At 42.1% G+C, this 17,592-nt stretch overlaps 1 protein-coding gene and 1 long non-coding RNA gene across 4 annotated transcripts; both read right to left on the bottom strand.

The window, feature by feature from the left end:
• Window positions 1–443: 443 nt before the first annotated feature.
• LOC117595299 lies at window positions 444–4,329 on the bottom strand. Its single transcript, XR_004576494.1, has 2 exons — window positions 1,734–4,329; window positions 444–1,659 (listed from the first exon to the last, which is right to left on the bottom strand). It is a non-coding gene; the product is annotated as an uncharacterized LOC117595299 (long non-coding RNA).
• Window positions 4,330–5,344: 1,015 nt separating this feature from the next.
• On the bottom strand, window positions 5,345–17,371 carry prkar1aa (protein kinase, cAMP-dependent, regulatory, type I, alpha (tissue specific extinguisher 1) a). 3 transcript variants are annotated; one of them, XM_013135729.4, is made up of 12 exons: window positions 17,264–17,371; window positions 16,524–16,619; window positions 15,076–15,269; window positions 12,234–12,443; window positions 11,817–11,908; window positions 8,737–8,798; window positions 7,877–7,923; window positions 7,514–7,672; window positions 6,400–6,460; window positions 6,040–6,161; window positions 5,753–5,834; window positions 5,345–5,571 (listed from the first exon to the last, which is right to left on the bottom strand). In XM_013135729.4, the coding sequence occupies exons 3-12, from the start codon at window positions 15,247–15,249 to the stop codon at window positions 5,399–5,401; spliced, it is 1,182 nt and encodes a 393-aa protein (XP_012991183.1). In that variant the 5' UTR covers window positions 15,250–15,269; window positions 16,524–16,619; window positions 17,264–17,371; the 3' UTR covers window positions 5,345–5,398. The 3 variants fall into 3 exon arrangements, with proteins under 3 accessions (XP_012991183.1, XP_028979385.1, XP_028979386.1); XM_029123552.2 differs by lacking the exon at window positions 17,264–17,371 and having other exon boundaries at window positions 16,524–16,631; XM_029123553.2 differs by lacking the exon at window positions 17,264–17,371 and having other exon boundaries at window positions 12,276–12,443; window positions 16,524–16,631.
• Window positions 17,372–17,592: the final 221 nt, after the last annotated feature.

Below are 17,592 nucleotides of genomic sequence, written 5' to 3'. Positions count from 1 at the left end.
GATGCCTAGAGGCTCCTGTATAGTCAGGACCTGACAGTTAGGATTATGTTGTTGGCGAGGGCTTAATACATATGGAAATATACTGTGGTGTGACATCTTTTAGATGTTCTACTATAGTGATTTCTTTTAGATGGGAGGTTAAATGGGTGTCTGGACTCTGTGGTCACTAAGGATCCCCTGGCAGTGTTTCAACCCTGAAGTCATGGACACATTTTCAGTCTGTCTACTTATTTCAACATGGCTACCTAATTATCCCCAACATCCAAAAGACCGCCCCCCCCCCCCATTCCCCAGGTTGTTGGTATCTGTGGTCCTTTGAGCAAGACAAGTAACCCAATGTGCACTTTAATTTGGAAGGTTTGTGTTAAAAGCTAAATCCTTTATTTCTTTAACACAACTAACAAATCCAAACAATCCACCAATAATCACAGTTGACACAATTGGTAAGAATGTATTATTTATTGCTCGACCTGCCTTTAGGATAACCTATACCAAAAGGAATTTATTTTTGAGAAAACAACCAGCAAATCAAACCTTGTATAGTCCTGATAATAATAATAATAATAATAATAAACACAATATTAAAATGGTCCTGGGTCAAACCAACAGCTCCATGGCTGACAGGTTTCCTGTTAATTGACACCCTATTCTCTTCATAGCGTACTACTTTAGATAAGGGTCATTGGGCTAAAAGTAGTTCACTATGTACAATCCCAAATACAACCTGGGCCCCTTTTCTCTATTAACTGGATTAGATCTGTAAAAATGTATGGGTCCAAGCTGCATGGTAACAGATTCACCCTGTTCTCAGATAGGCTCCTCATGACTAGACCTTTTAAAATCACAGATATTTGTATTTAAAAAAGAAAGTGCATTAGTGACATTACTAGATAAAGTGGCAGGACAAATAAAATAAAAACAGCAACATCTGAAGCGTGAGGACTGGAAATGGTGGTTTAATAAAGCCCTGATCATATATTATCAAAGGGAAACCTACAGTGGATGTCTCAGCTGTGGATTGGTGAATCTGCTGTGTTGAACAAACATTGTGTGTATCAGGAAGACAAACTACAGTGGATGTCTCAGCTGTGGATTGGTGAATCTGCTGTGTTGAACAAACATTGTGTGTATCAGGAAGGCAAACTACAGTGGTGGTTGCTGTTAGAAAACACAAACAACAATGTTAAGCACGGTTGCAAGAGGCTGGTAACTTCCTCATTAAGACTTTCCAGGTTTCCCAAAGACCCAGAAAACAAACCAGGAAGGTTACCAGCCATTCTGCAATTTTGCTGTATATGTGAGTGAATCATAAACACAAAAACATGGAGGCACAATACTAAATACAAGGGGATAGATTAAATCATAGTGAACCACCTGTCAAAGAGAATTAACCAACAGCATGAGACCAAGAGGGCAGTCAACACTACATTAAGTACTTGCTCATATAGAAGATTAGAGGGATTGTATGTACTTCAGTAGGGTCACGTTAAGAAACTTTGAGCCTAGAACATACTTTCTGAGTTAAACGGTCAATAATGGATCAATCAAGGCCCTGTTCATCTGTAACATTTCACCCTGAAAACCCTGACACTTTGGTGTCAATAAAACAACATTGGTGAGTTTCCCAAATGGTCCCCTATTACATGTATACTACACTACCTGGTCTAAAGTAGTCCACTATACAGGGAACAGGGACCATTAGTTCAACCAGCCCTTTCAGAGGACTACACTACCTGGTCTAATGTAGTCCACTATACAGGGAACAGGGACCATTAGTTCAACCAGCCCTTTCAGAGGACTACACTACCTGGTCTATAGTCCACTATACAGGGAACAGGGACCATTAGTTCAACCAGCCCTTTCAGAGGACTACACTACCTGGTCTATAGTCCACTATACAGGGAACAGGGACCATTAGTTCAACCAGCCCTTTCAGAGGACTACACTACCTGGTCTAAAAGTAGTCCACTATACAGGGAACAGGGACCATTAGTTCAACCAGCCCTTTCAGAGGACTACACTACCTGGTCTAAAAGTAGTCCACTATACAGGGAACAGGGACCATTAGTTCAACCAGCCCTTTCAGAGGACTACACTACCTGGTCTAAAAGTAGTCCACTATACAGGGAACAGGGACCATTAGTTCAACCAGCCCTTTAAGAGGACTACACTACCTGGTCTAAAAGTAGTCCACTATACAGGGAACAGGGACCATTAGTTCAACCAGCCCTTTCAGAGGACTACACTACCTGGTCTAAAAGTAGTCCACTATACAGGGAACAGGGACCATTAGTTCAACCAGCCCTTTCAGAGGACTACACTACCTGGTCTAAAAGTAGTCCACTATACAGGGAACAGGGACCATTAGTTCAACCAGCCCTTTCAGAGGACTACACTACCTGGTCTAAAAGTAGTCCACTATACAGGGAACAGGGACCATTAGTTCAACCAGCCCTTTCAGAGGACTACACTACCTGGTCTAAAAGTAGTCCACTATACAGGGAACAGGGACCATTAGTTCAACCAGCCCTTTCAGAGGACTACACTACCTGGTCTAAAAGTAGTCCACTATACAGGGAACAGGGACCATTAGTTCAACCAGCCCTTTCAGAGGACTACACTACCTGGTCTAAAAGTAGTCCACTATACAGGGAACAGGGACCATTAGTTCAACCAGCCCTTTCAGAGGACTACACTCATTATTACTCATCTGTATCCACATCTTTACATATCACAGTTTGGAGGGACTCTGGTAAACTTGACATTATGTTCAGCTGGAGAGGGGAAAGCATTACGCTAATTGTTATACTACATTACAAAATATCCATTGAAATTACAAAATGGGAAACATACTGCATTTGGGATTGGAATAAAAACAAGAGTCCCCCCACTCCCCAAAATAAAGATGAGATAAATCAACCCAACATTGGAAACACGTCTGACTTGATGAATCATGTTGGTTCTAATTCTGACTTCTAAGAGAACAGCCAGGTACTTCCCAAAGATAGAAGACTGATGGAATCACTATAACCCAAAAATACACCCTGAATGAATGGGTGGAAAACAAGGGTCTGGTTTCCATGGCCAGAACATATATTACCATTGGATATTGTGTTTTACATTTTAAAACATTTTATGAAGTTATTTATGGCACTGGATATCTAATATCCATGAGGGTAAATACATACATACCTAATGTATATGTTTGACTAAAAGAGTCGTGACGTTTTTTCCTACAACCATCAGTTGGTAAACCTTTTATTTAAAAGTATACAGGCACATGTACCACACATACAGCTGAAACACTGCCCTTCCTTTAAGACTATGTGATCCACCTGACACTGAATAATCTCTCTCCATGGTCCAGATCTGCATTCTGGGACTAAAACTGAATATTGTCAGAAAACTGACAATATGGAGACACTGTCTCTGGGCCACTGACCAGCTGTCACACACAGAGCCCAGGCCTGGATGTTGACCTGTTTAAAAAATGCCTTTCCTGTCCAATGTGTTTTTGGTAACGCTCAGACATCCAACTATTCAACGTTACGACTTCACGTTTACACCACACGCACTCACACACACACCTTAGAAAACACAGTCTTATATTTGGCACTAGAGTGTCTGTGGCTGGCATTATTCTACATCCAGGGTCAAGGGTCAAACCATTTTCAACATGAACATTTATGTTTGAAAAAACATTCATCCATTTTACTTGGGCCTGAGACAGAAAAAAACACAAACATCTATATCGTAAAATGGCATCCAATCCCCAGCCTGAAACAACTGCACTAGAAAGGAAATAGGTGATTTAGGAAATGATCCACCAGCTTGTTGCCTTGAGTTAGGAAAGACTAATTATTGATACTAACATTAAAGTCTGCCCTTCTGAAACACTCAAGACTGACGCTTCAACAATAAACAATGAACTAGCAGGCGAATAGACTTTTTAAAAAAAATATATTTATATATCACAAACTGTGCAAAAAAATATGGTTATGGTCAATTACCCCCTACTATATTTGTTATAAGCTGTATTTGTGCATCTATTACGATAAAAAGAGCTTGTTGTGTCACCCTCTGTGGTTGTCATGGTGACTGCCCTGCCTTTCTACTCAGAAGTACCCTCAGAAAGAAAGAAAAGTTATAAACTAAAGAACAAAGATTACCCTTTGGCAAATATCTGTTATATTACTTGTCTGATATAGACAACAACTACAGTTTACATATGACCCATTGTGTCAGAGGGAACAGTGAGCGGACAGTACCAACTCCCAGAAGCATAGAACCTGTGTTACATTTCTATTACACTGGGTGTAAAGGACCCCACCCCCGCAAGACTGACCCCACCCCCCCAAGACTGACCCCACCCCCCCTAAGACTGACCCCACCCCCCCTAAGACTGACCCCACCCCCCCTAAGACTGACCCCACCCCGTCAAATACTCTCTGAACACTAACAGACACAGTTTAAAAAAAGTTTGAGTTTCCATGCCCGAACCCCCCTCCCAAAGAAGACCATTCCATACATGTCAAATCAAACTAATCCAGAACAGTTACAGACTAAAAGCAGAGACATGTACTCTGTGTGTGGGGATGTAAACGTATTAATTACAAATTATGAAAATAAAGCAGATTTGGAAGGAAAATGAGGACTAAAGGAATGAGTGGGAGGGGAATCAGACAGAGAGGGGAGGATGAAGGACCAGAGGGTCTCAGACAGAGAGGGGAGGATGAAGGACCAGAGGGTCTCAGACAGAGAGGGGAGGATGAAGGACCAGAGGGCCTCAGACAGAGAGGGGAGGATGAAGGACCAGAGGGCCTCAGACAGAGAGGGGAGGATGAAGGACCAGAGGGCCTCAGACAGAGAGGGGAGGATGAAGGACCAGAGGGTCTCAGACAGAGAGGGGAGGATGAAGGACCAGAGGGTCTCAGACAGAGAGGGGGGGATGAAGGACCAGAGGGTCTCAGACAGAGAGGGGGGGATGAAGGACCAGAGGGTCTCAGACAGAGAGGGGGGGATGAAGGACCAGAGGGTCTCAGACAGAGAGGGGAGGATGAAGGACCAGAGGGCCTCAGACAGAGAGGGGAGGATGAAGGACCAGAGGGCCTCAGACAGAGAGGGGAGGATGAAGGACCAGAGGGCCTCAGACAGAGAGGGGAGGATGAAGGACCAGAGGGTCTCAGACAGAGAGGGGAGGATGAAGGACCAGAGGGTCTCAGACAGAGAGGGGAGGATGAAGGACCAGAGGGTCTCAGACAGAGAGGGGAGGATGAAGGACCAGAGGGTCTCAGACAGAGAGGGGGGGATGAAGGACCAGAGGGTCTCAGACAGAGAGGGGGGGATGAAGGACCAGAGGGTCTCAGACAGAGAGGGGGGGATGAAGGACCAGAGGGTCTCAGACAGAGAGGGAGACAAAGCTGTTGTACTGCTGGATGTTTCTCTTCAGAATGTCTGAGCAGGGCCCCAGGACGCGTTCAAACCGCGGTCGGTCCAGCTTGACACACTTCAGGGGTCCTCTAGAGACCACGGTGGCAGCACGGGGGCGGTTCATCAACAACGCGATCTCACCTGGACGAGAACAGGAGGGAAACACAAGGATACACAACAACTTCCTGTCACTTATTGACATGTCAAACACTGACATTTCAAAGACTGACAGTCAATGGGATTGGGAGCCCCAGACACATCTGACAGGGTTAGTAGATTGCTCAAGCTCTGTGTGTGTGTGTGTGTGTGTGTATCCACTAACCAAAATAGTCGGAGGGCCCCAGCCTTCCCACCTCCACAAACTCTTCATTCTCAGAGCGTCTCTGCAGGACCGCTGCTGAACCCTGAACACAGACAAAGGAGGAGCCAAACTCAAAAGGACTACACTTCCCAGAGGGCCACAGGCTCAATCAACTACATGCAGCAAGAGGTTCTGGGTACAATTACTCAAATGTATTTGAAAGTATTTTTTCCTTCTGTTACACGCAAAGTAAATCTTAAAGTAAAAAATAATTATACATTTTTAAGAACAGAAATCTGATTTTCTACCTCCAGGATGATGAAGAACTCATCTCCAGGCTCTCCCTGCACAACAATCTTCTGACCGTCCTCAAACTGAACCGTCTCCAGGGCGTCAGCTACTGTCAGCCTCTCCCATTTGTCCAGGGACTCTGTAGACGACAGACGCTGTTACACACACTGGCCACAGGGTGGTGCTAATCTGTACTACAAGCTCAGAATAAATCAGGAAAGATAAAAGTTTGGTTCTTTGAAAAGGCTTGATTTTTGGCTTGACCCGATTCCATACATTAACACTGAGACTAAGAAAGTAGGCTCCAATGTATTGAAATGTGATTTGAATTGGTTTTCAAACATTGTGTGAGTAGTCATTAGTGTTCAATTCCTCACCTAAAATGGACACCTTGCTGAGGAATTCCTCATACATCTTGCGCTTCCTTAAAGTGCTTCCCTGAGAGTGAGAGAGTCAAAAACCATGTTAATAGTGACAATAACAACCAAATCCATATTTAAATTTAGACCCAAAACTCCCACTGTTGAAGCCCATCAGACACCCTGAATTGATGCTGACATTTTAAATGTGTTGGGACCAAGCGTGCCGCACAATCCCTGAAAAGTGAAGCCAAAACGTCTCGATCGCCCCCTGGTGAGTGGTCCCAGTATAGGTCATAAACCCCGCCCTCCCCATGTTATTCAATGGGACGCGAGACCAACTAAACAATTAAATTACCCTTCAAATATATTTTTTCCGAAGCTGGTTTCTGTCATTTACTGTAGTTTGTATCACGCTAATGTAAATTCAAGAGTTTGTTTTTAAAATAAGTTTGTTTTTAGTTAGTTATTTAATGCTCTAAAAACGGCGGTGTGACGTCGTGATTCACAGCTGTGATTGACAGCTATCTGAGCCGAGGAGCCACTGAATCTTCGGAGGACTGAGGAGATTGGAACTTTACATTTAATCTCTAAATTTCTATACTTAATATAATTTCACACGGACATAATGGGTTGTTCTAAGCTATTTAATTAGTAAATAAATGTAATTGGCTAGCTAACGTTAGCTAAAAGACAACAAGCCTCGTTAATAGCCTTGTTAATAGCTAGCAGGTGATCGTTAGCTAGAAGTTACCAATTATTTTTGTATTAGGCCTATTCTAAATTAAGGTTAAACATGATGTAAGTTAGGCTATAACATATCGTCTAGGTTTAACAAGCAAAGGTTGTACTGTACTTGGACTTGCGATTGATTACGGTGTGCGCATTCTGCGAGGGAGATTGAGGGCGGGGCACAGGGGTGGGGCCGTTGATTTCGCGGCTTTACGGCTTTACTTCCTTCTCGCTACTGCGCATAACTACTGCGCAGAACTGGTCCCAAGATCTCTATCTGCGCAGACGCAAGTCCAAGATGTCAGCGTCGTATCAGGACACTGGTGGCTTCATTTTTCACCAATGGAAAAGAGCGAAAGGGCGTCGTCCATTATATATACAGTCTATGGTTGGGACTCACCATGAGTATTCTCCTGTAACTGTCTCTGTCGATGCCCCACAGCTTGACGTTGCTCTTGGCCCGAACTGTGGCGGCCCTGGGGGTCCCATAAATCAGGGCTAGTTCCCCAAAGCTGCCTCCTTCCCCAATATTGGTCACCCACTCATTGTTTACATACACCTGAGAGAGAGGGGAGGGGCAGGCAACAACATCAGCAATGAAAACCTTCCAAACAGTATACAAAGAATCTTTTTTGGGGCCATTTTCTTACGCTAAACAGACTATGTTTGAGCATATAGATGATACATTTGTGTTCAGTGAGCTTGAAAACAAACCAGCGCCGCCCAATAAGATAAGGTGCAGGAGCTGTACAATGGCACTTACATCCATCTCTCCTTGGTCGATCACGTAGAAGTTGTCTCCCTCGTCACCTGGTGGGGAGAAAAACATCTGAGACAGGCCTTATGGTGGGTTTGACCGTGACTCTACTGACACACCGTTGACGACATATGGCTGACATACCTTGCTGGATGACATATGGCTGACATTCCTTGCTGGATGACATATGGCTGACATAACTTCCTGGATGACATATGGCTGACATAACTTCCTGGATGACATATGGCTGACATAACTTCCTGGATGACATATGGCTGACATAACTTCCTGGATGACATATGGCTGACATATGGCTGACATTCCTTGCTGGATGACATATGGCTGACATACCTTGCTGGATGACATATGGCTGACATACCTTGCTGGATGACATATGGCTGACATACCTTGCTGGATGACATATGGCTGACATACCTTGCTGGATGACATATGGCTGACATACCTTGCTGGATGACATATGGCTGACATAACTTCCTGGATGACATATGGCTGACATTCCTTGCTGGATGACATATGGCTGACATATGGCTGACATAACTTCCTGGATGACATATGGCTGATATACCTTGCTGGGTGACATATGGCTGACATACCTTGCTGGGTGACATATGGCTGACATACCTTGCTGGGTGACATATGGCTGACATACCTTGCTGGATGACATATGGCTGACATTCCTTGCTGGATGACATATGGCTGACATAACTTCCTGGATGACATATGGCTGACATACCTTGCTGGGTGACATATGGCTGATATACCTTGCTGGATGACATATGGCTGATACACCTTGCTGGATGACATATGGCTGACATAACTTCCTGGATGACATATGGCTGACATACCTTGCTGGATGACCGTCTCCCCGGCAATGTAGGTCACGGAAAACATGGCGTCAAAAATGTCACTGTGAAAAGTGGCATTGTGTTTTGTTATGTTCTGATCCCAACTTAAACAGAACTTCTCTATTTCCTAGGAGTCATCACACCAACATTGGTCTTTATCCACAGTACACATAACAGGACAATTGTATCTGTACAATCAGTGTGATCAAAACTTGTATAATCACGTATGGAAGTACTAAGTACTAATCTTCTATGTGTAACGTATGCATATAATCTATGTCATTTTAGTCAAATGAGACGTATTGATCATGTGTGTGTTAGAGCAGGTTAGTCACAGGGAATTAGCCAGGAAGAGGAACCAATATATTGTGCTGGCCTTCATAAGATCATGCATGGCATGACCATCATTGTGCTAAGGAATGGGTAGTATTGTTTTGATGTAGTTGGAACTGTGAAATGTTGGTAATATATTTTAGATAGAAATTGTCTATAGCAAGCCGTTTTAACATTCATTCGCTATACTTGACTATCCGGAATTAACATGACAGATATCAAGACCGTAATTTTGTCTAGTCGTAATTACATTGCGACTAGTCAGACTTTTTATTCAAGATATCTGTAACGTCATTCTGACTAGTCAAAACTACAGTTAAAGATATCAGTAATTCAGTTTTGACTAGTCAAAATAATAGTTGCAGATTTCTCAAATGGCATTATGACTATTTCAAATTGTTTTGCATGACGTTTCTCATGCGAGGCATCAGATCATGTTGGCCCGGCAACGCATTTCGGTGTTAGCAGCAATGGCGGTTTCAGTTGTGGATAGAATAGTTACAACAATCGTTTTCAGTTTTTATAATCGACTTTTGAAAGAGTAAATCTTCTGTATTTCTTGCTAAAAGCGACTGCACTGCCTGCAGCCTTAAAAATGAAAGTTAAAGATATCTCCAATCAAATTTAATTCGAAGATATCTATAACTTGATAATAAATATCTACAATTACATTATGACTGGATGTAATTCCAGTTTCAGATATCTTCAATTTAATTCAGACTAGTCAGAATTCCAGTTCAGAACAATCTAGATATCTTAAATTGAGGGGGGTTTAAGATATCTTGAACTGGAATCGTGACTAGTCAAAACTGAATTACAGGTATCTTTAACTGTAGTTTTGACTAGTCAGAATGACGTTATAAATATCTTGAATTGGAGTTTTGACTAAGCGAAATTATGTTGCAGATATCTGTAAGGAATATCCAGCCTAGTGAATAAATGTTAAAACAGCTTGCTATAATAGTCTGTTCTATTACCTATGGAAATAGTAACCCTATCGTGATAACTTGATAAGCGAGCGCATCAGCTGTGGAACTCGAATGTTTGCTAGCTCAGTCTTGTAATTGAAGACGTTGCAGTATTTAGCTGTGTAGTCGGCTAGCGTAACTAGTTGGCAGTTTTCTCGCGTCTTTTCCAAATTCATTCAAATATGGAAAATGCCATTGATAACTAGACAACTGTCCCGTTTAAATCATCTGTTGGACTAAAAAAGTTGTCTGCCGACAAATGTGTTTCACTTGTGCACATACAAGCAGTCATTTTCACAAGCTACTCAGGAGTGGAGGCAGCAATTTTGTGCTTCGATGATGATGTTGGTTTAATCTCAAATCGCATACTACAAGTACGCACTTCACAGATCATGGTACCGATTGGGACATTCAAACACCATTAAGGATTGTGTTAAACTGAGCAATGACTTTTCACCTCACTATGTTTACTTCCACCACAAATAGCATATATGAACCGTTTTAAAAGCTTATAAGCCAGTAATACTAGTATGTTACTACTTGGAATAGTCATAAGAATTGAGCAATTGCTAGCGAGACTGAAGATTAACTTTACACTGCAAAAGCTATTTAATTTCATGGCACAACAACTTATCGTGACATTGACGCAATAACTATAAATATATAAGACGATAACTGATTTTCATCAGGCAAAGAAAAACAAGAGAATCGAAGAAACCTACCTTTACTGTGCAAGGGGTTGTGGTCTATATTACCCCAAAAAGCATGCATGGGTGCGTACTTCGAACAGAAATGCATAGGTGCGTACTATAGAAATAGTAGACCATCCGGGAACATTTGGCATACTATTTTCAGCGTACTATGTTTTGAGACATACTAATCTTCTCGCAAACTAATCTGACATACTATATAGTATGCGATTTGAGATCCAGACGTTGTCACTTGATCGCTATGATGTCCTGCATCTCCCAAAACATGTACCACATACGTCCCATGGTCATCTATAAAAACTTTTATCTTGAGATTTGCCTTATGCTTACTTTATTATGATCACATTAGGACCTAATTTGACTGCTGGCTCGATCTCATTGCAGTGTTTCGTTTTATGCAAACGTAGGTATTCGTTATTCTTGCTATTGATTGTTAATAGGAGAAAAATTATTATATTATTCCAAGTAACATGAATTTGGTGTCAAATTAAAGTGTGCTTTTTAAAACACAGTTAACTTGTAATTTTCAGTAATCAACAGCAGCATTCTAGAATTCTATTGGGGTATTATGGGTTAAATTTCATTTCAAATTGAGTCATTTCAAATTGAGAGGTTATTTTTTTATTGGGGGTTGCCCAGGGGAATTAGCTAAAGAGTAAGTATCGTGACTCAGTTGTGATATCATGATGAATCGTGATGCTTTGAATCATAACTTGTGTATCGTAATATATATCGTATCGCAAGGTACCCACCCCTAATTGAAATGGACTGTATATAATTGGTAACCAATCAGTTAAGATCCAAGACAATGCCACTGGTCAACACCCCAACAAACATGGAAGACTTGCTGTAGGAACCTTGCATGAACCCAGTCGGCAGCATTAACTAATGTATACCGTCCCAATAGACATAGGTTTGGATATAGAACCACTAGTCAAATTCGTAATACTTAGTAGACAAGTAGAAACACGCGGACTAGCTCTGGAATGCATCTAACACATGGAACAGCTGGAGGTCCTCAGGGAGGTTTGAGAACCACTGGCTTAGGATACAATTGTTTTGAAGCTACCTTCTCTCGTTGTCGTCCAGGTGAGCAAACAGCACATTCTTCTCAATAGCTTTAGCCAGGGCGGCCATGGTCTTGTAGTCTTTAGGAATGACCTGGATAAAATAAAACAAACCACCCACTCAATCAAAACCAAACCTTCTTAGGCCGTTAGCTTATATAGATTAGACTCAATGGTCACGTCCCGAGAAAAAAACTCTCCCCTTTTTCCTGAAGTGTGCACTTGCATACAACTCTCTACATTGGGATTGGAGTACAAACAGTAGACTCAGGGTTTCCAATATATTTCTTATAGACACCATTTGCCATTCAACTCCATGAAGGGGGAGGGACCAAGTGCACACTTAGGGAGGAAGGCGATGTCGCCCGGACGTTTCCCAGAGGTCGTGGAGTAGTAAAAGGCTGAAGGGTCAGGTGCACCTGTAGCGACGTGTGATTGGCTGAGGGCTGACCCCCCCTGACCTTTCTGACGTAGGAGGCAGCATCCTCCTCGGTGTAGACCTCGGCACTGATGGCGCCACGCCGCCGCCACCCCTTCACCACGGGGATCATGGGAGGGGACACCTCGTCCTCGCGGGAGTCAGAGCGAGAGCTGGACTTCTGCTGTTGCAGGATCTGCTTGGCTTCCTCCTGGCGGGAGAGGAGGAAGACATTAAGATACGGAGCAGAACAGGCTAACAGCTATATTAACTACGCTATTGGTGTGAAAGTGGTTGGTAGCCCTGAGAGGTTGATAGATTCTAGCTAAATAATGACAAAATATATACTGGATTCATGTTCTCTATGAAAATTAGGTCATTTGATTAAAAACATATACCGTCACAGTTCTCAATTGCTGCTGTAATAATTACCTGTAAGTTCAAACTGGTTGGTTCTAGATGCAATGTTTGCATCTTCTCTCAAGGAAACTTCACATTTTCAGAAGGGAGAATGTTTCTATTGCGTGATTAAATGAGTCATGTTTTTCAAAATAAGTGAATTAATTACAAATATTATTACCTTAATTTACTACAAAGGCAGATGGAATTGCACTTCTAGTGTGTAATAAAAGTCCTTGTTTTCCACAACACTATACAGGTGCTTGTTTTTGCATACAAAGGACACTAAAGATTTTGTATTCAACTTTCAATGGTCAAAAGGATGGGGTAGTATAATTACACTGAAGGGGTTAATCCCCCTAAAACCACACATCCCTATGATATGTAGAGTTGGGATATAAAAAGATATAAAAAGTCTACACACCCCTGTTAAAATGCCAGGTTCTTGTGATGTGAAAGAATGAGACAAAGAAATTATGTCAGACATTTTTCCACCGATAATGTGAACAATTCAATTGAAAACAAACTGAAATCTTTGAAAACAATAACCTGGTTGCATAAGTGTGCACACACTTAAACTAATACTTTGTTGAAGCACCTTTTGATTTTATTACAGCACTCAGTCTTTTTGTGTAGGAGTCTATTAGCATGGCACATCTTGACGTGGCAATATTTGCAAAAGTTTTCCAAATCTGTCAGATTGCGAGGACATCTCCTGTGCACAGCCCTCTTCAGATCCCCCCCAGATGTTCAATTGGATTCAGGTCTGGGCTCAGGCTGGGCCATTTGTGGATTTGGATGTGTGCTTTGGGTCGTTGTCGTGCTGAAAAGTGAACTTCCTCTTCAGCTATCTAACGCCTGAAGGTTTTGTGCCAAAATTGCCAGGTATTTGGAACTGTTCATAATTCACTCCAACCTGACTAAGGTCCCGGTTCCAGCTGAAGAAAAAGAGCCCCAAAGCATGATGCAGCCACCATCATGATTCACTGTGGGTATTGTGTTCTTTGGGTGACGTGGAGTGTTGTTTTTGCGCCAAACATACCTTTTGGAATTAAGGCCAAAAAGTTCAACCATGGTTTCTTCAGACCCTAACACATTTTTCCACATGCTTTTCGGAGACTTGACACTTGTTTTTTCAAACTTCAGCCGGGCTTGGATGTTTTCCTTTGTAAGACAAGGCTTCCTTCTTGCCACCATACCCCATTTATATGAAGAATATGGGAGATTGTTGTCACATGTAGCACACAGCCAGTACTTGCCAGAAATTCCTGCAGCTCCTTTAATGTTGCTGTAGGCCTCTTGGAAGCCTCCCTGACCAGTTTTCTTCTCGTCTTTTCATCAATTTTGGAGGGACGTCCAGTTCTTGGTAACGTGTCTGTTGTGCCATATTTTCTCCACTTGAGGATGACTGTATTCACTGTGTTCCATGGTATATCTAATGCTTTGGAAATTATTCTGTACCCTTCTCCTGACTGATATCTTTAAAAAATGAGATCCCTCTGATGCTTTGGAAGCTCTCTGCGGACCATGGCTTTTGCTCTGAGATGCAACTAAGAAAATGTCAGGATAATCCTACTAGAACAGCTGAACTTTATTTGTGATTAATCAGAATCTCTTTAAATGATGGCAGGTGTGTAAAGACTTCTGAATACTCTGTCTGAGTACTCTATTATTTGAAGGGGAGAGAAGGTATATTAGTCTAGCTTTCTTATTGATGGGCAACTAGCTAGCTTCTCTGTTTGGTGCAGTCAAGACAGGTACTCTGTAGCCAATCAGTTGGAATGATGAGGCAGTCAAGACTCTAGTCCAGGGGTGTCCAAACCATTCCATGGAGGGCCGTGTGTCTGCAGGTTTTTGGTTTTTCCTATAAATCGGTTCCCAGTTCACACCTAACCAACCAGGTGAGGGTAGAAACTAAACAATTAGTAACCTAATCAGTCAATCAAGCACAAGGAGAGAGCAAAACCCTGCAGACACACAGCCCTCTGTGGAATAGTTTGGACACCCCTGCTCTACTCAATCAGACGGAATGAGGAGGCAGTCAAGAAAAAGCCTGTTTGGTTAACATTATTTTACTGGTATTTGAATACCGTAGTCGGTTATCATTCCTAACAACCTGATTCTACAGTGACCTCAATCCCAATTTGTTTATAGATTTTCATATTTTAAGACATTTCAGGCATTTAGGCTTTTATTAATGGAGAGGAAATACAGACAAATGTTTTGGGATTTGTTTTTCACTGAAATCTGGGGGGCAAGACACATAACATATATACAGCATTCCATCACCATGGTAACCTCGCATGAAGGTAAGCGCGTGTAAGCAACTTCCACAAACAAAACATCTGCGCAGCAACAAGGACCAAACAGAAGTTTGTATCTGAGAGAAGGAAGACATAGGGTAATATTGAACACGCAGGGACACACACGAAACCAATCCCCACCTTCTCCAGCCTCTCAAAGTACTCCTTGAGGTAGGCCATGGGTCTGTCGGGCCTTGAGGTGCACAGCTGGATGATGCAGTCCTTCAGCAGCTGCTGGATGTTGTGTTTCTGCACGTAGAGCTCACATTCCCGCAGACTCCGCTCCTCCTCGCTGCTCGCACTGCCCGACGCCATCGCGCTCGCAACCTGGCAGCCTGCGAGACAAGGCAGAGAGAGAAAAACCATGGGGTGAGTGAGAACGGACATGGGGACACGACATAATCAGTTGGGAGTGGGAGAAAACAGGGACGGAGGAGATCACGTGAAGGTGAGCAGTGTAATGAACAGAGCGAGTGAGGGAGAGCGAGAGAAATGTAACGAGAGGGTGAAAAGAGGAAGGAGATGCAGAAAAAGGAGGGTTAGAGCAAGCCAAGGCATTTAAGAGAAAGAACTGAGAAAGAGATGGACTTTGCACAAAGCCCCATTGTATCTTCCCAACTCCAAAGCTTGGAACAGCACAAGAGCTCAACGGATGGATAAACCTGTTTTTAACAAGGACTCAACTGACATGGTCATGCCTTGTGGGAACCAGAAATATCATGCAACTAAAACCAGTTTGCAACACACTTCCCACAGCCCTTTATGTCTAGCAAGAGGGAAGTGAGAATGCTACAAAACCATGATAGAGGCTGACATGCATGTACCACCAAGGCTGTTTTTATACATTTTCAAGATCATCTGATGTTTTGAAAATCGAGAATTTGGAACAACAATTGCAAAGCATTATGAAATGTAAACTTAAGATGTGACCACAATCACCATTAATGAACAATTGGCTGGATAGATTTGGGTCTGTGTCAATTCTCACAAAGCTAGTTAAACTGATCACATAGTTGCAAGTCAAGGGCGAACTAAAACACACTTTATAGGAAGCTAGTTAACTAATAAGATTGACATTCTGTGTAAGTTGTTGATTGTTAACAATTTACCCAACTACTTAATAACTCGCATTATAAGTCTATATTGACACTGTCAGATACCCTAATACCCAAGTGAACTTTAACGTTAGTGTTCGGCTTTCGAGTACAGGCAACCATTTGGCTGTAGTTCATCGTGGGCCTAAAATGGCTTTCATATATTTTGCAATGAATTATTTGATTTTAAATAACTCTACACAACTGCTGGTGCCTGTTTGGAAAACATAGGAAATGTAGCTATACATTGAGAAAAGCTAAAACCGTGAGAATGCCAGCAGTGGTCTTTTCAGAACAGCCATCTTGGTAACCTAGCTAGCCAATTGGTACCTCCTGTACTGTGTAGCTAGCTAACGTTGGCTAGCCAACTTACTTTAGCAATCATAACAAATGGCAAAACGACGAGATACGGATCGAAATCTAGCAATATCCTCCACTCCATGCAGTTCAACTATCCTCATGGTAATTTACAATAACATACGACAAGAACTTTACCAAACCCAATGGAAATCCTCTCTTTATTTCTCCCGAATGTGTTCTGACACTGACAGTTCTTCGTCCCTGTTTTTTTCCACTTCAGTCCTTGGACGGCTGCCCTACCGGAAACAGATTTGGACCAATCACAAACAGAAATTCACGTCAATGTATCTCACTGGCAACATTTCCCATAAATTGACTGTTTCGGTAACCAGTTGGAAGCGTGATGTTCTTGACAGTTAGCACTGTGTATTAACTAATGGTGTTGAATCAAGTTTTCTGAACATAAATGTCCTACAGGGGTCGGGTCTTGGTTTAGTACTTCTAATTAAATACAATACAGAGTATTGTTTTTTGTGGCCTAGGATGGTCTGACTTACTCTACTCAGTCGACATACCTTCAGTTAAAACGCTTCTCTATCTTTCAACACTATGTTTAACAAAGCATAAACAAGCCTAATATATACTATTGTATTAATATTTTATAATATATACTTTGCAAGTATCTATATAACTGTAAATGCATACATTGCTTTTGCAAAAGTATACAAAACCCTGAACAATTCTGTATAGTAAATTCATAGGTTTACTAAGAAGTTGAAAATATAGAAATTACATTCTTTCCAGTCCTTGATTTAAATCAGGAATGTACAAAAATCATTGAATATGTATGTACAGCATGTAACAGTGACTGCTAATGTAACAGTGACTGCCAAGGATCCAGATAACTGATGATCAACAAGAAAAGGGTATATTACCAAGCAGAATCAGAAAGTTAGCCAGCCAACGTTGATGATCAACCAGACATAACTACAGATTATTTCAAATCAATGAGATTCAATTTCAAGCTTAGCTTGTTTATTTTTTTCCCATTTTTACAAGTTAGTTGGTGGACTCTGAGTTATTCTGATGTGTTTTCTCCTCCATCCAACTCCCACGGGTGTGGAGGGCAAACAGTCTAAGCGTGTGCATGTTATCGTTCAGCTCCTCCTTCTGTCACTAGTTTCAGGTGCTTGCTCAAGAGTTGAATAGACAGACACACCCTCTTTCCACCTCCTTTCCTCGCTCTCTCTCCCTCCCTCCTTCC

Source organism: Esox lucius, chromosome 11 (genome assembly GCF_011004845.1).
Source record: "Esox lucius isolate fEsoLuc1 chromosome 11, fEsoLuc1.pri, whole genome shotgun sequence".
Classification (NCBI taxonomy): Eukaryota; Metazoa; Chordata; class Actinopteri; order Esociformes; family Esocidae; genus Esox; species Esox lucius.
This window is presented reverse-complemented; position numbering and strand designations above follow the sequence as displayed.